Source organism: Phoca vitulina, unplaced genomic scaffold (genome assembly GCF_004348235.1).
Source record: "Phoca vitulina isolate PV1807 unplaced genomic scaffold, GSC_HSeal_1.0 scaffold8, whole genome shotgun sequence".
Classification (NCBI taxonomy): domain Eukaryota; kingdom Metazoa; phylum Chordata; class Mammalia; order Carnivora; family Phocidae; genus Phoca; species Phoca vitulina.
In genome coordinates, this window is record NW_022589711.1 from 71,358,431 (window position 1) to 71,378,686 (window position 20,256).

General features: G+C 41.5%; 1 protein-coding gene across 1 annotated transcript; it reads right to left on the reverse strand.

The window, feature by feature from the left end:
- Positions 1–2,072: 2,072 nt before the first annotated feature.
- SAMD7 (sterile alpha motif domain containing 7) lies at positions 2,073–19,992 on the reverse strand. The gene is made up of 7 exons (XM_032406622.1): positions 19,907–19,992; positions 18,497–18,621; positions 15,103–15,181; positions 13,314–13,945; positions 12,194–12,315; positions 5,990–6,100; positions 2,073–2,270 (listed from the first exon to the last, which is right to left on the reverse strand). The coding sequence occupies exons 1-7, from the start codon at positions 19,990–19,992 to the stop codon at positions 2,073–2,075; spliced, it is 1,353 nt and encodes a 450-aa protein (XP_032262513.1).
- Between the last annotated feature and the right edge of the window lie 264 nt (positions 19,993–20,256).

The window sequence follows — 20,256 nt, forward strand, 5'->3', positions numbered from 1 at the left end:
TCTGCTTCTTTTTTTATGCAGGGATCTAAGATTAAGCACAGTGCTTTTTTTGGTGATAGTACATGCCAGGAAGGCATATCAGAACACTTTCTCTAGAACAACATTGAGACACATCTGTTCAAGTGAATCAGTTACCAACTCAGCTGACTCATTTAGCGGGGATAAGAAATTCAAAACCATCATATGGATTGAACCACGTGATCCCTTTGCCACTAAAAATATTAATTAAGCTTTCCTTTTTATCCCCAACCATAACATCTGTTAACTCACATTTGGTATCCTGCGAAACTTCTGTACACTGAGAATCGTAGCCGTTGAAAGGTCATATGACAAAATTTCTTAAAACTTTGAAACTTGGAGGGATTATTTCTCTTTCTCTTTCTCTCTCTCCTCAGTCTCTCTGTCTCTCTCTCTCTCCATAGAGGGTAAACTAGCAAGTCACAAGCATATTTCAGAGTATAGTATAATTTTTGTTGGCAAAAAACACTGCTGTCTTCAGATTAAAAGTGAAAGAAAGCAAAGCTGAGTTATGTTAGCATGGCTTGTAGGAAAATAACTTCAAAAGCCCACTTTCCAAATCAGAAAGTGAATGTGGGTACCATGCTATACATGTTTATCAATGCAATTTATTTGTTTGTTTTAGCGACCTATTGCTGTGAAATAAATTCCTCCCAAATGTAGTGGCTGAAAACAACACATTTATTATTTTGCAGTTTCCGTGGGTCAGGAATCCAGGAGCAATTTAGCTGGGGCCTCTGATTCAGGGCCTCCATCAAGCTGTGGGCAGGAGCTTTGTGCATCACCATTTCGAGGCTTGACTGGGGAGGAGCCACCTGCAAGTTCCCTAGTGTGGCTGTTGACAGGACTCAGAAGATTCATTTCCATGTTCGATCACTCAGGAGGCCTCTCCACAGGGCTGCGTGGAGACATAGAAGCCGGCTTCTTCAAGAGCCGGGATTCCAAAGAGAGAGAGAAAGAGCGCCCCAGACAGAACCACAGATGTGACATCCATCATGTTTTTCATGCTGTGTTCATTAGAAGAGTCAGTCAGTCCAGCCCGCGTCAGAGGGGAGGGCATTGCACAAGGGGAGGAGTGCCTGGAAGCAGGGATCGTTGGGGGCTATCTTAGAGGCTGCCTGCTACAGTTTCTTTATTTTGAATGTAAATTTTAAAAATAGAAAATGCATTCTCATCTTTAGACATTTAGAATGTACAAGAGGGTACACAGTCAGTTCCCCTCGCATCCCTGTTACCGGGCCCCTCCTTGAGCAAACTCCTAGCAGTTTCTTGTGTATCTTTTCAGGGGCTTTCTGTCAAATGGGAAGTTGAAAGGCACTCCGCAGGGACAAGCAGAAAGCCACTTTCATCTTCTTGACTCCCACCTGCCAACTCAAACCTGCCTTGCAGAGATAACTCTACCCCACCCCTCCGGTGACATCTGAGGTGGGCACTATGACTTTTCATCTCCCTCTCAGATAACCAGGAGTTATTTTTAGTCATAACATAGTTCCATGCTAGAAAGAAAATGTTGAATAACCGTCACTCTGAACTTAAAGATCCAAGCTTCTGCTCTTCCCTAGCTTGGTCCTTCTTCAGCCCGGAAGCCTGAAATGAGAAAAAGTGGAGGTCTTGTGGTGAGCTTCTCTTCTCTTTTTTGCACTTCACCACTTTTTCTTCTACCTCCTTTTAACTCCTCGGGGTTGCCTTTGTCTCTTTCTGGGTTGGGGGATGGGAAATGAGTGAAGAGAGATAAGGAGCTCTTTTTTCAGTATGGGTTCTTTTGGCTTCTTCAGAGATTTCCACATGGAAACATCAACTAGCTTTTTTTTTTTTTTTTAGTGTTCGCAAATTCTCTCCATCATTTAGCATTTGCTTCCAAGGATACACCTCCAGCCACTTTGCTCCGAGGTCACTTTAGGAAACCTTTCAGGCAAGGCCTCTATGAGCTCCAGGAGGGCTGGCTTCTCTCCCTTCCAGCCTCCATCTCATCCTGGGGAAACCTTGACACACCTTTCAGAATGTCCTAGACTCTTTGGAAAACTGATTAAGATCGTTCTTGCTCCTTGAGGGTTTTAATTTCTCACGCTATCTCGTTCGATTCCTTTAGGAATTGTTATATCCTGGGAACAAGGAATGTCCAATGTATTATCACCCCAGGAATTAAAATCCAAAAGAGGGGATGTATCTGCTGGTTGATCAAGTGCTTGTTTTGTTTGGGTAGGAAGTGAAAGACTTTTCTTGTACAACATACTTTCCACATGCTGAGATACCTTTGAAGACAAAATGGTGAGAGTAGTTAAGGCTAGAGATTCTTTCAATAATCCAGCATACTCTGCTTAGCCACAGAGGGTAGGAAGGTTGAGGTCATTTCAAGCACGGGCCATCTATATAGTTGTGAGGGACACCGATCTAGGATGTGGTGGGCTTTTTCTTTCTCTCAGAAGCATACAGTGTTTATTACTATAACACTAGATATCAAGGTGGTAGTAACTTTCGAATTCCCATGCCCGGGTCTGCTGTGGTTCATCTGTGTACACCATTATTTCATTATTTCATTCTGAGTTCAGTCCACCTCACCCTTTTCTAACAGTCCCATAAGCGATCCCACAGATACACCACTCCATCTTTACCAATGGCCAGCTGGTAACTTCTCCAAGCCCAGGCTGCAATTCTTTAGGCAACTTCAGCACACAGCTGGCTTTAAGTTGGCTTAGTGTTGAGACATAAACACTGCCGCTTTGGGCCTCGGTGCCCCAGTATTAGTCATTGGGCTCCTACACTTACGTGACTCTCACGGGGACCCAGGAGATTTCTATGTTGTTCACATTATCAGAACTCAAACCCAGCTCCCTCCATTCTAATAATATCTGGGTTCTCAAATTCCAGTAACTTTTCCCTCTCCTATCCCTTTCCTTGTATCCAGGTCCAGGTCCACCTTCTAAGTTTCTGGTCTTCTGGGTGGGTTTCCTTCTTCTTAGCAGGGCTCACTGTAATGGAATTTTGCCCCTGCATCCCATTTTGGAGATTGAGACTTTGTTATCTTATCCACTGATGAATTCATGGCCACTCACCTCCTGGGTCTTCCAGATGTTACCCAGAACCTTCCAATTCTGCTGCTTCAATTGGACCCCTCAAAGTTCTCAATCCCAAGGACTCTACAACTGTTCCGTTTGGTGGAATGTGTGGCATCAGTCAGACCTTCCCCCACAGCTTCTGTGGGAGCCCTGTCCTGTTGTGCAGGCAGACGGAGCCCGGACATTAGAACTCAGCAGGGCTCCAAGGAGGCACTTAGACACATCAGGCAGGAGCCCAAGGAATGACTATAGCCCTCAGAAAATGATTTGGTTGTTAATACTAATGGCAAGTGAGAAGAAGATTAAGAAGGACTTGGAGAATGTAACATTGTATGCCAACTATACTCAAAGAAAAAAAAAAAGAATGACTTAGAGTTGCCACATTGTAAGGACAAAAAAAAAAAAAAAAGAAAGCCAAAGAAAATCGTATTTGAGAAAAAACCATGCAGTGTCATTATAAAGTATGCCAAGAGATACACTATCCTCATTAAAGAAAAATAAATTATTTAAAAGTGAATACCAGAGTGCCTGGGTAGCTTAGTCCGTTAAGCACCTGACTTCAGCTCAGGTCATGATCCGAAGGTCCTGGGATCAACCTGTGTTGGGCTCCTTGCTCAGCAGGGAGTCTGCTTGTCCCTCTCTCTCTCCCTCTGCCTCCACCCCTGTTCCTGCACTCTCTGGCTCTCTCTCAAATAAATAAATAAAATCTTTTAAAAAAAGTGAATACTATATTGTACCAATGTTAATTTCTTAGTTTTGACAAATGTGCCGTATTATGTAAGATATTAACATTAAGAAAAGTTGGGTGAACTCTCTGTACTACCTTTGCAACTTTTCTGTATCTAAAATTATTCCAAAATAAGAAGCTGAAAAAAAGAATACCAATAGAAACATGAAAGTATTCACATAAAATAAAGAACTTCTTTACCCTAAAATTTTTAGGCAGATAGAAATGGTTTTTGAAGAATATTTTGAAATCTCATTGTTCTTTGCATAAACATGCATTGTAGAAAGGTGCAGTCCTGTATAAATTCTGGAAAGAATTAGTTGATGCTTCTTGGTTTCACTTTTAGGAAACTCACTCTTTCAATAAATAATTTTTTACCTATTACAGGTCTTGCATATTCTAAGGATACATCAGTCAAACAGATATATCAGTCAAACAGATAAAGATCTATGCTCTCATGGAGCTTACATTCTAGTGGGGTAAGGGGAAATCAACAATAAACATGAATATAATAAATGAGTTATATTGTATGATTGATAGGTGCTATGGGGGGGACAAAGAAGAGCAGAAAAGGGATAGCAGTAGTATGCATGGGGGTTGGGCTGTGTACACTTTTATTTATTTTATTTATTTATTTTTTGAAAGACTTTATTTATTTGAGAAAGAGTGAAAGTGATCACAGAGGGAGAGAGATCATAGAGGCAGAGGGAGAAGCAGACTCGCCGATGAGCAGAGAGCCCAATGTGGGGCTCGATCCCAGGACCCTGAGATCATGACCTGAGCCAAAGGCAGACACTTAATGACTGAGCCACCCAGGCGCCCCATGTGTACACTTTTAAACAGGGTGATCAGAGCAAGCTCCATTAAGCAGATAGAGGGGAGCAAGATGAAGGAGATGAGGGAACAAAGCATGAAGATATCAGGGGAAGAGCATCCCAGGCAGAGGGAATGGCCCTACGGTGGAACATGCCTACACGTTCAAGCAGCATCCAGAGGCAAGTGGTCAAAAACAGTAACTGTGGGGGGAGGGAAGGTAGAAAGTAGAAGATGAGGTCAGGACGTTAACGATAGTGGTAGGTGGAGAGGAGCACAAATAATATAGACCTTCGGCTTTTCCTCTGAGGAAATGGGGAGCTATGGCAGACTTTTGAGGAGAAGGGTGACACGATCTGTCTTATGTATTAGAAGGATCATCCTTAACTGTTTTGTGAGTAGGTGCTGGGAGGGCAAGGGCAGAGCAGAGAGAACAGTTAGAAGGCTAAAGTAGTAATCCAATGAGAGACAATGGTGCTTTAGTCCCAAATGAAGCAGTGGAGATGGCAAGAAGAGGTGAACTAGAGTTGGCTTGTTCCAGTCTCAAGAGCCAGTTGAGAAACTTCTTGGAAGTTCGCAAGCCAGTTGTTAAGCATGGCATTATTAAAAATTAAATTATATAAACTTACAATTAAATACATTATATTGAAAACTCAAGTAATAAATACTCAAAAACTCATCACTTCTTAATTGTTTTACCAAATTATTTTACTATTATTTATTATTATTGTTATTTAGAGAGAATGTGCACGCGTGAGCACACATGAGCGGGGGAGGGGCAGAGGGAGAGAGAGAATCTTAAGCAGGCTCCAGGCCCAGTGCAGAGACCAACGTGGGGTTTGATCTCATGACCCTGAGATCATGACCTGAGGGGAAATCAAGAGTCAGACCCTTAACTGACTGAGCCACCCAGATACCCCATACTGTTATTTATTATTAACTTTGCTCCTAAGGTCATTTATGTCTATCCGTAGAGTGAAAATACTCTCAAATGGGGTACTGCTGTGCATCTCTTCCCAATTCTGTATTCAGTGACATTATGTTAGGAGTTTGTCAGTCATACTGGGGGTATTTACACCACAGAAATTAAACGCTACAAATCAGGATTCATTTGGTTTTTAAAGAGAACTAGTTGTTAAGTATTTACCAGCACACCATTGCTTTGTGCCTTCCCAACTATAGCTAGGAATGGGTACCACTACACCATCCAAAGTGTTCAGGTTCCCTCACTCCTATCATTTCCCCACCCACAGAGGGGCAATGCTTCATAAAGAGGTGAAACAGGTATTGTGCATATTATAACAGGAGAAAAATAACATATTTCTCTTAAGCCTCATACCACTGATGCATATTTAGTTACGAGAACTCACCATACCTGTGATTGAATCTTTAGTGCCGGCCCTAGCTTTAATCCCAGAGTGCTTCGAAGATGCTCCTCTGTGAGTAACAGCAAGGTTTCCCCATCAATTGCATGGTCTTTAAATACCTTATTAAACACAAAAGATGTTAACTTTGTCTATACGTCTTTTAAAAAAAATTCTTGTTTTATATATAGGTATTTTAGTTTTGGAGGAAACATTAAGACTGCGGAGGATGACACAAAATGTTATAAAATTTCTCATTTTTAGTTGTTCTCTCTTCCATGCTCCAGTAGCAAGTTGTCTATGTTCTTTAATTACTCTCAGAGTACATTGTAATTCTGTTTATGGGACTCAGTTCCAACCTGGAATAGTTACTATTTGAGGGCAGGCCCATGTCTTATATACCAGCGGCCCTATAATGCCGAGGCTGACACATAGTGGATATTTCAGTAGGTGTTGCTGGACAAATCAATGAATGCACTAATAGACTGAGTAAAGGGTTGTGGATAAAAACCATGGCAAACAAGTTTCACCTCTCACATGGACAGGTGCAGCCTCTATCCACTGCCTTGGACAAACAGCAAGGGGAGGAGAGGTAATGCAGGTGAGAACTGTCATTCTAGGCCTTTCCAGGAGCCCTCCCTGTTCTGACTGTGGAGTAGATACCACCATGCCTTCCTTACTTTCAGAAACTAGGAAGGCTGCTGGTGGACAAACATTCCAGGCGGATAAAGAGATGAATCAAAAATCTGGGCAGACTGATAGTACTGTAATTTCATGATCTCCAGCTTCAACCTACCCGGCAATCCTTTATTTACTGATGAGCTCTCTTTTTTCTATTTTCAAGCTTCCTTCACACGCTTCAAACTTAAAACCTTACAGAATCCGTCCTCATTTTCAGCAGACCATATAACTTCTTAATTGAGAAGGAAGGAAGAAAGGAAGGAAGGAAGGAAGGAAGGAAGGAAGGAAGGAAGGGAGGGAGGGAGGGAGGGAGGGAGGAAGGAAGGGAGGAAGGAAGGAAGGAAGGGAGAAAGGAAGAAAGGAAAAGAGACCAGTAGGTAAGAACTTCCTTGGGGCGCCTGGGTGGCTCAGTTGGTTAAGCATCTGCCTCGGCTCAGGTCTTGATCCCGGGGTCCTGGGACTCCCTGCTCATTGGGGAGCCTGCTTCTCTCTCTGCCCCTCCCTGCTGCTCTGCTCTCTCTTGCTCTCTCTCTCTCAAATAAATAAATAAAATCTTTAAAAAAACAAAAACAAAAAAACTTCCTCTAATTCTGCCCAGCAACCTAACCACAGATGTTTTCTCCTTTGTGCTGATGTGGTAGAAGAGGGTTCTCCATGTGTGAAGACAGTCTCTTCACGTATGCTGTGGGTCCCTGCCCCTCCCACCTCAGGCTTCCCTCAGCGGATAATCCCCTCTCTCAGAGTCAGTCTCCCCTCTTTGGCTCGCTCCTTCCCAACGGCATTTACGCAAGTCTCCATCCTTGAGCAAACAAACAATAATAAAGCACTTACACAAACGCTACCTCACTCTAACTCTTGATCCTGCTCCATATTTCTCATCCCCTTCACAGCCCAATTTCTCAAGAGTTTGGATCCTCCCTGCCTCAATGTTCTTCTTTCCCAGTCATTTCTCCGTCTCAAGGAGTCTGACTTCCACCCTCACTAGTCCGTTAACCCTGCTTGCTTCTGGGTCCCTCGTGTCTCTGCTGTTACCAAATGCATGGATATTCCTTGTGCTCCTGGCTGCATTTGACATTGTTGACTACTTTTTCATGAAGAAATGCACTTCCCTTGCCTTTGTGAGGCATCCCCCTCCTGGGTATTCTGTGCCTTTCCTTCCCAGTCACTTCTGAGGCTACTGTTTCTTTATTTGAGTCCTTATGTGTTTGGGCTTCTGAGGCTTCTACTTCAGGTCCTCTTCGGTTTTCCTGATTTACCTCAGTCTTTGGCTTCTGTGAATGTCTCTCTATGCCGAAGGCTCCCTAATATATATCTTAAACTTAGAAGCTGAATCATGCTAATTCTGCCTTTTAGATAGTCTCTTTTTCTTTTTTTCAAGATTTTATTTATTTATTTGAGAGAGAGAGAGAGAGAGAGAGAGCGAGCACACTAGTGGGGTGGGGTGGGGGCAGAGGGTGAGAAACAAGCCGACTCCCCGCGGCCCGATCCCAGGACACGGCGATCATGACCTGAGCCAAGGGCAGATGCTTCACCGACTGAGCCACCCAGGCGCCCTAGATAATGCTCTTATCTACCCGCCCCTCTGCTGCTACCCTGGATCTAGTGCTTCCCCACTAGTCTTGCCACCTTCAACCTATTTTCATAAAAAGCAACCTAAGTGGCCATTCTGAAATATAAAGCTAAGCATGCCACTCATGCTTAAAACCTCAATTGCCTTCAGGATAAAGTCACAATCCCTCATGGGGTCTCCACGGCTCTCTGTGACCTAGTCCCTTCCCCTAGTCCAGCCTCCTGATTGCCATTCTCACCTGTGCCACTCTTGGTTCTGGCCCCCTCAGTGCCACCAGGAACTACTCTGGAAATCCCACCTGTGCTGAATTCTTTCTGGTTCCTGGCCTTCTCCTGGAAATTCCTCCTTTGCCTCTCTTCCACCTCACCGCCCCCCTCAGCTGGTAAACTCAGTCAGACGCCTCTCCCTTCAGGGAAGGGATACATTTTCAAACAAAGGCAGGTTGGCAGCCAGGGCCTGATCCTCAGCCCTGGTGGAGGAACCTGGCCCCGAGGCAAAGTTGCAGAACCTTCCAGTGTCACTCAGTTGTCCCTCCCACCTCATTCTCAAGATAGCAGTGGAGGCCAAGAGCACCATATAAACATACATATAATTTTAGTGATTTCAGTTATTTTTAGAGAAAGAATATTTTATCTGTTGAGTCACTTAGGACAAACAAGAATCACTGAACACTACACCAAAAACTAATGATGTACTATAAGTGGCTAACTGAACATCATAAAAAATAATAATAATAATAATAATAATAATAATAAAGAATAAACAAGATGTGTTGCAGGGTCTCCTGGACGTCCTTGAACAAGTGAGCTACCAGCCCTCTCTCTACATCTGTTTAAAAGAATTCATTTGCACAGGGGCTTTGGGCTTTAGTTCTGGTTCTTTTTTCTGGATTTCTTTTTATACCTATGGGAGGCAGGTGGTGGGAGGCTGCTGAGTAGCAACCACCCAGAGATGAGAAAGAAGAGGACAGGGTGGGGGGAGAGGGGGAGGACAGCGAGTGTAACGCTGGGGTAGTCCCAGGCTGCGACATACTAGACAGGGGTTTTCATGACTCCTGTGCCTGAGCTGTGCTGCTCTGAAGCTTGTTACAGTCTGTTGCGTCCAGGGAGATTCTCTCCGTCTCTGCACATCGTACTGTCCCCAAGCGCAGCAGGGTCGTGCCCAGCAGGGCAGCGGCCTTCTTGCGGCTGATTTCACAGCAGTCCCAGGGAGGGAATAGACTGATGAGGAAGCAAGAGCAGAACTTGATCCTAACCACATTTGAGAAACACCTAGAAATAATTGTACCCCTTCTTGGGGTGGGGAAAGGAGCACTGACATCCTGTTGGTGAGAGATAATGAGTCAGCCAAGTTTGTGGGGTATTCGTGTTTATGTGACTTCTATGTACCTGCAAGAGGACGTTGAGGATGATAAAGTATGAAATGCACACGTGGTGTCATTCATTACAGGAGTGGTTATGATAAAGAGCACTTCTATGCCTGTGGATCACTGGATGATTAAGAATGATAAGCGTTCAAATAGATTCAGTCTGCCAGAAGCCAGCAATCACATGCTCCTTACACACAGGGTTGCTTATTTCTGGCTGTTATCAAAATTTGGTAACTTCACTGTACTGGTGGTTGATGAAGCACCTGATAAGTGGAATAGACAAACTTAAAAATGATTGCCCCATGGTGAATGACTAATAAGAAAACAATAATATTATACTTGCTGAATAGGAGAGAACAGGACAGGAATTTTTATCAAGTATGCAAAAAGACAAAGTAGGTGACCTGAAGAATACACCTTGTCTCGTAAGTAACCTGAGGTTCCATTCTCTTGAGGATCCTCTGATAGAATGATGGAAATTAATGTTTATCAAGTACTTATAAGGTGCCAGGCCCTCTTTATGGCTTACAACAATCCTTTGAGAATATATTATACAATTATCCCCATTTTACAGATGAAAAACTGTGCACCAAGAAGACAGGCAACTTGTCCCAGGTCACATGTCCAGAAAACACAAAAGCCAGGATTTGAACTTGTACTTTCTGGTTTCATAAGCATATTCTTTTTTTTAAATTTTATTTTATTATGTTATGTTAATCACCATACATTACATCATTAGTTTTTGATGTAGTGTTCCATGATTCATTGTTTGCATATAACACCCAGTACTCCATTCAGTACGTGCCCTTTTTAATACCCATCACCAGGCTAACCCAACCCCCCACCCCCTCCCCTCTAGAACCCTCAGTTTGTTTCTCAGAGTCCATAGTCTCTCATGGTTCGTCTCCCCCTCCAGTTTCCCCCTCTTAATTTTTCCCTTCCTACTATCTTTTTTTTTTTTTTTTAACATATAATGTATTATTTGTTTCAGAGGTACAGGTCTGTGATTCATCAGTCTTACACAATTCACAGCGCTCACCATAGCACATACCCTCCCCAATGTCTATCATCCAGCCACTGCATCCCTCCCACCCCCCACCACTCCAGCAACCCTCAGTTTGTCTCCTGAGATTAAGAGTTCCTCATATCAGTGAGATCATATAATACATGTCTTTCTCTGATTGACTTAATTTCGCTTAGCATAATACCCTCTAGTTCCATCTACGTCGTTGCAAATGACAAGATTTCAGGTTTTTTGATGGCTGCATAATATTCCATTATATATATATACCACATCTTCCTTATCCATTCATCTGTTGATGGACATCTTGGCTCTTTTCATAGTTTGGCTATTGTGGACATTGCTGCTATAAACACTGGGGTGCACGTACCCCTTGGGATCACTACATTTCTATCTTTGGGGTAAATACTCAGTAGTGCAATTTCATAAGCCATATTCTTAATGACTACTCTATCTAACTTTTCCATAAGTCCCATAAACAGAAAAAAAAAAAAAAAAAAAAGAAAATGTAGAAGAATTAACAGCATTACACTGATGTAAAAAATGATCATAAAACCAAGATATGAAAAAAGTTATTTCTAACATCAGTTAATTATGTTAAATTATAAGGTCCTTTCCTTGCTTTCTTTTCCTTTAATATATAAACCAACGATAATGACACCAGATTTACTAGGCAAATTGTTACTTAAAACTGTGTTATTAAATCACTTGCAGGGTCCCTGGGTGGCTCAGTCGGTTAAGCAGCTGCCTTTGGCTCAGGTCATGATCTCAGGGTCCTGGGATAGAGCGGCTCAGCAGGGAGTCTGTCTCTCCCTCTCCCCCTGCTGCTCCCGCCAGCTCACGTACTTTCTCTCTCTCTCTCTCTCTCTCAAATAAATAAATAAAATCTTTAAAAAAATAAATCACTTGAAAAAAATAAACTTTATGTATGAAAATATAGCACTGACATAAACTTTAAAAATTGACCAACCCATTTTCCCAAATGAGTGAAACTACTCTTCTTTCCAACTGTCCTGACAGTTCATTATAACTCAAAAAACAGTATTTTATCTACCAGATTGAATTATCTCTGTGTATGCACTTTTGTAAATTGCCCCAGCATTAATATAGAATTTTTAAATAGTTATTTTCTTATTTTTCAGATCTATTGTCTTGTTATCCTGTTTAGAATGAAGAAGATATTTCTATTACCTATTATGAGTAGCCTAAAACTTCTGGTATGTTTGTTATATGGAAGAGTAGGGAATGTAGTAGAAATTTCTCACTGTTTTTGGATGTTTGGCCGCTGAATCTCCTAGTTTTGGGTGAATTCCTACCTCCCAGGAGTCTCGATAGAACAGAAACTAAAGCCAGACAGGCATGGCTCTCCCGGCCTCCCTGCAGGTGGGGTGTGGAGACGGGACCCAAGCTCCACCAATCCCAGACTCCTGTCCCAGGTCAGCCGATGACACATGAAGGGGTAGATTATTAGGAATCCTCTCTGAGAGAAAAATGCAAGTTTGACAGAACTCATTAGGAAGGAAATAGATTTCAAAGTGCCTTATTTTCATGAAAATATTTCAATGTTAAGTCACCTGGGCATAGTCTGAACAACCTGGAAGGCCACTAATGAAGTTGTGCACGTCGTCCACAGTCCATTTCTGAATATCTTCATCCAAGGACATGTTTTCCCCAATTGTAGCCAGTGGGTGTGCTCCTTTAAAAGTGGAAAGGAAATTATTTGGTGGTATAAAATTTCCAGGGAAAAGGGGGGAGCTGACAGCACAGTTTTATGTACAGTTACCTTAATTTCCTCATATTCTATTACCACAGAAGGTCTCTTTAGGTCCCTATAGATCTATGTGTAAACTCCTTAAAAGATACTGAGAGACATTTTCTTAAAAGTTGAGTAATCTCCTTTCTTTTCTTCCCCTAAAGGATCTTTAATGACAACATTATTGTAAATAAAGAAGTTGCCGACTCCTCTGTTTCTCTGTGATTCCAAGAGACATGCCTTGTGGATTTCATCCTCCAGATGAATGCTATTGTGTTCTATGATGTTATGTGATTTATCATGCTCTCTAGGTGATGTGAGAATTTAGCTACGCATTCAACAAAAATGGCAAATTAACACTTTGTAAGGGAAGCAGTTGTTTCAGTGACTACAGCCCCCTCCCTACCAAATCCCTGTTTTAAAATATTTTTATCTAAAGAAGTTCTAGAAAACTATTCAGTGTGTGTTTGGGTGGGGTAGGTAGTGTGCTAATGCTTTTAGGTAAGAAGGTATCACCACAGTAATGGGCACTGAAAGTTCATGCTTCTGTTTAATTATTTATAGTTTTCTACACTTAAATACAGGGGAGATAGAATTCATACTTTTAGGCAAGAAGCCCCTCTATATTGTGTTGAAGAAATTAAGAGCTAATTAAATTAAAAATTTAATTTAAAATTCTGGCAGGTTTCCCCATCCTTCCTCATCCTTGCCTTCCTAGCTTTTGCTGAAAATTCTCTCTATAGCAACATATGAATAGAGATGAATGTCACTAATATGGCTTTATTGGGACTAACATAATAAAGTGACTTCAAAAAGTTCTAAATAGGACTAAGAAAAGGAAGAATAAAAGGAAACATGATGGGTATAGTGCATCATGGAATAACTTAAGGACTTGGTGACCTGTGGCTCATTAGGATCTGCCATTGGCCCCTGACACGCACCTGGCAGAGCTGGTCGAGGAATTGGAGGACAAACACCATTCTTTTCCCCACAGGCTGCAAAGCTCTGCTCTGAAGGCTTCTCTTTCGCACCATCCCAGGAGGCCTTTGCTTCTAGAGGAGCACCATGAGCTCCCCAAGGTTTTCTGTGGGTGGGGTCGAGCTCCCCACAGGTGTTGGCAAGAGCTGTAGTTGGCTTTTCATTGGTTTCCCTTGACTTCTGATTGTTGAGAGCTTCAATCTCTGGTTCCTTTACATATTCATCCTCTTCATAGGGAATCACATGAGTCTGGCCTAAGAGTTTTTCTTCTACTTGACTTTTGGAGCTCTCAATATTGCTGTCTAGAACTTTCTGATTCCCTGTACCTCTCCTGAGACGGCGACATTTCTGACCCCAACTCTCTAGAAAATGTGGACCTGTCGCCACTAGTGTGGGGTTTCCCTGAAGATTTCTCAGGGTGCTTCTGTGAAAATGCAGGTCACCAGCAGGGAGCATGCTCCTGCCGTGGTAAGTGGCTGGGCCAGGTGGGATACTGGAGCCATAGAGGAATGGTATCCCTAGGCCTGCTAGTCCCTTGGGATTCACTTTCTCTATTCTCCTTTGTTGGTAAATGGCATGCATTTCCATTTCCATCCTAAAAACAGAACAATATGTTTTATACACCCCAAGAAAACCATTAGAAATATAATCTTAATGGACCTCTGCCTTCCCTGAGATGGAACCTCTGCTTTTCCTGAGTCTTCACACTGCTTATCTGAAGTGTGTTGGGTGGAAACACGAGCTCCCCCCAAAATTCACTGGGAAGGAGAGTTTGGAATAAAGATCTGAGGGTGAAAGGTTTGGCTGAATCTCTCGACAGAAGTGCAAGGTCAGTTTTTAAAGCATTACCTCTAGCAGGTCTGGCAAATTTAGCAGGAATGGGGATAACATGGCAGAGGGTAGTTTCTTGCCAGAGATTAATCTTCAAAGAAAATAAAGTTCTGGGAAGAGGTTTTTAAACCCTGCAGTATAATCTTAGTGGGACTCAAGGAAGGCGGTAAGCCAATACAAGTCTCAACCGTGACAAATCGGTGCAACTGGCAGGGGTTGTGCTGGAGGACTTGGTGGGGGTTTTGCTTACTTTGCTTATGGATTATCACCTGACTCATTAGGGTTCAGTGATGAGAAAACTGAGGATAATGCCTTCTTGCACCCCAGGGCCATGCCTTATCATTATTGCTGTCTTTTCTTTCTAGTTGCTATAGCTGAAGGCTACTGTTGGGGCCACTGACATGGGGCTGTCTGGGCTCTGCTCGCAGAGTCTCAGGTGGGGTTGGCGAGCGTGGCTCCTATATTTGGGCAGAATTGAAGTCATTTAAAACAGAAGGGCTGATATGAATTTCAGAGGTATCACACCTAGGCATTTTAATTGTGAGACATTGTTAAACTGGTATGATCTACAGGCTTAGCTTCACTATGTAATTTCTAATCTTGCTTTTATCTTTAACCAACCTGAATATATGTTTGTATATATTTCTTTTTGTAATATTCCTGAAATACTTTTTGTATGTAATCAGATATCTATCAAATATACGTAATAAAATATGTATATAATTAGAGTGTGTATATATATATACAAATACTATATACAAATATAACGAATGAATGTATGTATATAAAAAGTATCTCTATATCATCTATCTGTCTTTCTATCTTTCTGTCTATCTTTTTATCTATCTATCTGTCTAAAGCAAATGAATAAACGAACAAGTGAGTGAATAGAAAATAAATACAACAACACTGTTATGTTACCTGGCAGTATGCTGCCTTTGAATCATTTCATTCCTTCTGGCTATTGCCTTTATGGATTCAGGTGGTAAAATGCCCCAACCTTAAAAAAGAAAATCATCATCTCACCCCACAAACAAATTAACAATTTCCATTTAAAAATAATACAAAAAAATATAATGATTTAAAACAGCATCTATAAAAACCCACCAGTAGAGCAAAATGTTGGAAACAGTATCAGATAATTGCTGTTCAGCATCTTAGGGTCACTTTGGTGATGGAATGATAAATACTAGATAATTTTATTTTTCTTTAAGTATGGGTCTCATGATTGGTGACATTTTCCTGCCATACTTCGAAAGGAAAAGAAGATGAAATAAGTTATGGATCTCTTCATTTCTAGCTTTTGATGTAAAAATGGATAACTTTTTTTTTTTTTTTTTTTGCTATAGGAGAAATTAGTTGACCTTTAAAAAAAAAGTAACTAAGTGCTTCTTATGCACCAAAATCCCTGGAAATAAATGCAATGATTTAATGGGTAAAATATAAAGCTCTCTATGTGGATTTTTGGCATATCTGAGGAAGATACTTTTTCCAAAATGTTTTCAATGATGTTGGGTAGAAATTACATTCTTTGTGTCAGTCTTCTAAAATTTCTTGAAATAACAGCAGCATCATAGATTTCAAGGCTCTATTCTTGCCTGGTAACTTTATGCTCTATTGACTTTCTTCTTTCTCTGTACTCCTAATGAACTTAGAGTCTATACTGATGCTTTTCAAACCATCTATGGTAAAGGACCATTTTTTTCTTTTAAAATTTCCAACCATCATGGACCAATACTTTTTAAAAATACAACATAATGAACTTTTATAAAATTGAAATGAAAACAAGGACAAATACAAGGTAAAAAAATATTAGATCAACAGAGAATTACCCTGTCAAATTGCTGCAAAATTTCTCTATTTATGTATTTATTTGCACAACCTCTTCACAGACCAGCACAGGTCTACAGAACACACTTTAACATAACAGACACACAAATTGTACTTCTTATATGTAGTTTTGTTCACTGATAGTTTTACATGTGAAAATCTGTTCTCCTTAACAAGGGGGATATCATGGGAGCTAGAACTGTTTCTTGTACATGCTTTGTACTAAGCTAGAGAGCTCATTTAACTCCCATTAATAACCTATCTTGAAATAAATCATACTATATGTTTTTAAAGGAGATTTTTTGTCATTTGTAAAATTCAGAGATTAGATGAGGTGACCTCTAAAAAAAAATCCTCCTAACTCTAAAGCTCTATATTTTTATAATTCAGTGGCTTCAAAATACTCTTCTTTAGAGAGCCGGTGTGCATGACACTTTCAAGCCAGGATGTATTGCCAAAGGATGCAGAGCAAGTTCTCAGGAGAAGTCCAGTATAGAGGGCACCGTTCTAATTACCTGGATTTTAGGACGCTCTGAAATTTGGAATCATCAAACCTATTCCAAGTTTCTTTCTCTTTCCCAAATAGATGACATCAAACGTAGTGCTAGTCCAGCTGTAATAATCCACTCTCTACCTAACATCCAATTTTTGAAAGATATTTCTGTCTTAGTTTCTGTTTTGCTAACTTACTTAGTAGCTCAGTTTCTGTATGACTGAGGCCCTACTTTCCCCTAGCTTACTCTCCTACATATCAGCCTTGAGGCAGGAGACCTGACCTATGTCCCTGAGATAGGTGGTCAACTTGCTTGCGTACATCCAAATGTTGGCAGGTTCTGGATTTTTTATCACTAAGACGGGCTCTCTGAGTCAGCAATGAAACTATTTCACTGGTCTATTTATGTGTTGCCTGTAACCATGGGCTGTAGATTTACTGGGTTCTTGCTGCCAGATGGGGCTTTTATCTGGGATCAGCTGTTAGAACAGTCGTTTTGGTCCTTGGATCACTCCAGTGGGTGTGTCTAGTTTCATATCTGGCCCTGGCTTGTCCACCCAATCCCAGTGGATCCGTGCACAACATGCTCAAATCCAGGCAGTCTGGTATCTTCAATGGCCCTGGCACCAATCATATTTCTTCTTGTGTCTTCACTCACATTGTTCTTATCTATTGAGAGTTGTTGGAATTGGAGAGCAGGGACAAACAGAAACTCAGCAATATAGTTTTGGGGAGATAAGATACATCAGTTTGATTCAATATTGTGAGGAAACTCTCACTTCCTAATCTCTCTCAAGCCCCCATCCAGTCATGTTTTCAGATACCACTCTACTGACTGCTCTTATCAAGATCACCAGTGAGCTCCACTTAGCTAAATCTAATCATGTATTCTTTGTTTTCATCTACTTGGCACACTTGACACAGATGCTTTCTCTCTCTCCTTACAACTTGTTCCCTTGCCTTCAAGGCCATCAGGCTCTCCTGGGTTTCCTCTCACTGGTTTCTCCTCCTGTTCTCCTCCTGTTTCTTCCCTTCTCATCTTTTGGATCTTGTTGGTATGTCCTAAGGATCATTCTTTTAACCTCTATCTACCCTCGTTCTATGGGCAATCTCATCTAGTCTCATCTATGCTGATGAGTTCCAAAATTATATCTCCAGTTTGTCTCCAGAAGTCCTCTCTGGGATCTAGCTGCCTTCCTGACATCTCCCATTAACAGACTGTGAGGCATCTCAAATGTAATAGGAGCAAAAATGTGCCTGCGACATCTCTCCACCCCAAGAACTCTGTTCCTCTCACACTCTTCCTCAACAGTGACAGCAACTCTACCAAAACCAAGACCAAATTTTTGCTGTCCTCCTTAACACCTCTCTCTCAGACAGCTCATATCTAAACTGTGAGAAAACCTGTTATTTCTGCCTTCAAAATAATTACAGAATCCAACCACGTGTTACTACTGAACTGTCACCACCCAGGGCCAACCCATCATAATCTTTTGGCTATTCTAATAGCCCATTAACTCCCATCAGTTTATCCTCAGAACTTTGATCCTATCAACTTTGTCCCAGACACAGCAGCCAGAGTGATCCTGGTGAAATGTAAGTCAGAAAATGTGGCTCCTTTGCTTCAACTCTTCAAAAGCTTCGCCTCTTAGAATAAAAGGTGAACCCCCACCATGACCTGTCAGACCATATCTCATCTCCTCATGACCTCATTTGTTCCTCACGTGTAAGATAAGACAGATAGTAATAGTGCAACTTATCATGTTATTCCCCAGGAAACTGATAGTTGGAGGAGTTAAGGAACTTACACTCAGTCACACAGTGGTGGAACCATGATTTAAATCTAAGTCGCAAGGGCAGAATCTACAGGCATAACTGCCACACAGTTCTGCTGCCAAAACTTAGCAGTAAATTTGATGGCATGATGGCAAGCTTAAGGCAGCCATCCAGGTCACAGTGGCTCCACAGATCAAAGCCATCTTTTGCTCATACCTGAGTAGACACGATTGGACAGCATGTTCGGCATATTTGCATTTGGTAGAACAGAAGATCCAAATTGGGAAGGAACGCAAAACTGTCTCGGGTCAGTAGGAGCTACAGTGGAAGGCAATAAATCTCTAGGGGAAAAAAGATATAAAGTAGATAAAATGAGGATGGAATAGTACAAACTTCCCATTGCATAGGCACTGAGATTTTTTAATTGCCAGATAGGATTCTATCATCTCTTCCCAAAATGAAGTGCAAAAATCCTGCCGCCTCTATTGGTTTAAGTAGAAATGTGGTAAGAAAGGTCTACTTTGGTAGAGCTATGTGTTGAGTGAATATATCAAGGAAGGATTGACCCAGCTGACAACACAACAGATAAAGCAAGAAAAGAAAGTTTTAGGGATGTCTAGAAAAAAGATCTAATCAAATTAATACTGCTCTCTGATTTCCCATGACCAACATACTGTTCTGACCACAACATTCTTTTCTCATGTAATGGACCTACTTTGGCTTGGTTTTTGCCATCTGGGATCAGTGTTTGACTCCCTGGGTGACAGTTTATTTATTTTGCCATGCTCAAGAAGTCCAAAGTTGTTGTTCACTGCTCCATGAACAACAATAAATAATGGATATAACTTTCTTCTCAGAATGTCAAAATACTCTAAAGAAGGGAAAATAAGAAACTGCCAGATTGTACATCTTAAGCATTGATAATGCCACTTTTATTGAAAAGAGAGAATCGTTCTATCACAGGAAATCCAGGGTACTTAATTGTTGTGGAGTGAGTTGCGTTTCCCCCAAATTCATGCATTAAGGTCTGAACCCCCAATGTGATTATATTTGGAGATAGGGCCTCTTAGGGGGGACTTATGATTAAATGTGGCCATAACAGTGGGGCCCTGATCCAATAGGACTGGTGTCCTTATAAGAGGAAGAGGTAGCAGGAGTGCATACACAGAGGAAAAGGCCAGGGGAAGGCACAGCAAGAAGGCGGCTGTCTGCAAGGCAAGGAAAGAGGCCTCACCACAAATCAACCCTGCCGACACCATGATCCAGGGCTTTTCAGCCTCCAGAAGTATGGGAAGTCAAATTCTGTTGTTGAAGCAATGCAGTCTGTGGTATTCTGTTAGGGCAGCCCTCACAGACTACATCAATGTTTATATACACATGATGCCTGTCACAGGGCAAGTGCTCGTTAGCTATGTGTTGAGTGAATATATCAAGCAGGCCTCAAATGAGAAGTGACAGGATGTGTGTTGGAGGTGTGGCCCCCTGAGCATCTTGACACGAATAAGTGCACCACAGTTCATGGAAGTAACATTAGACAAGAAAACAACACTGGAGTTACCATCATTTGAAAAGTTAAGGATCATCCATTTTCTCCTTGGACCAGATTAGTATACTGGAAAGAAATACCTATCCGCTGTTGGAGGTTCAAATGGTGAAGGAACCAGTGGCGTTCTCTGCTGCACTGATGCTGTCAATAAAGGGTTCATGGCCATCATGGGATTTATCATCAATATCTCTCGCCACTGATGGAATTCTAGAAGGAATCAGGTAGATATGTTAACAAGTAACTCTATGTTTTGTGAACTATTTGAATTTTTCTTGAACACCTTTTGTATTTTCCCAACATTTGGGGACACTGCTATAATAAGCTTTCAGTTACACAAAAACCCCTCCATTTCAAGCACCCAGATACAACTGTAGAACTTAGTGATTTATCCATTGGTCCTTGGAACTTGTTGATGAGCCCACAGGAAATA

Excerpts from the sequence above, each read along its gene's own strand:
- SAMD7 (XM_032406622.1), bottom strand. The coding sequence starts at position 19,992 with ATGGCCATGAACCCTTTATTGACAGCATCAGTGCAGCAGAGAACGCCA. Across the intron at positions 18,622-19,906 it reads GAACCTCCAACAGCGGATAG|AGATTTATTGCCTTCCACTG; the intron begins GTATTTCTTTCC and ends TTTTTCCCCTAG. Across the intron at positions 2,271-5,989 it reads CACTAAAGATTCAATCACAG|GTATCTCAGCATGTGGAAAG; the intron begins GTATGGTGAGTT and ends TTGTCTTCAAAG.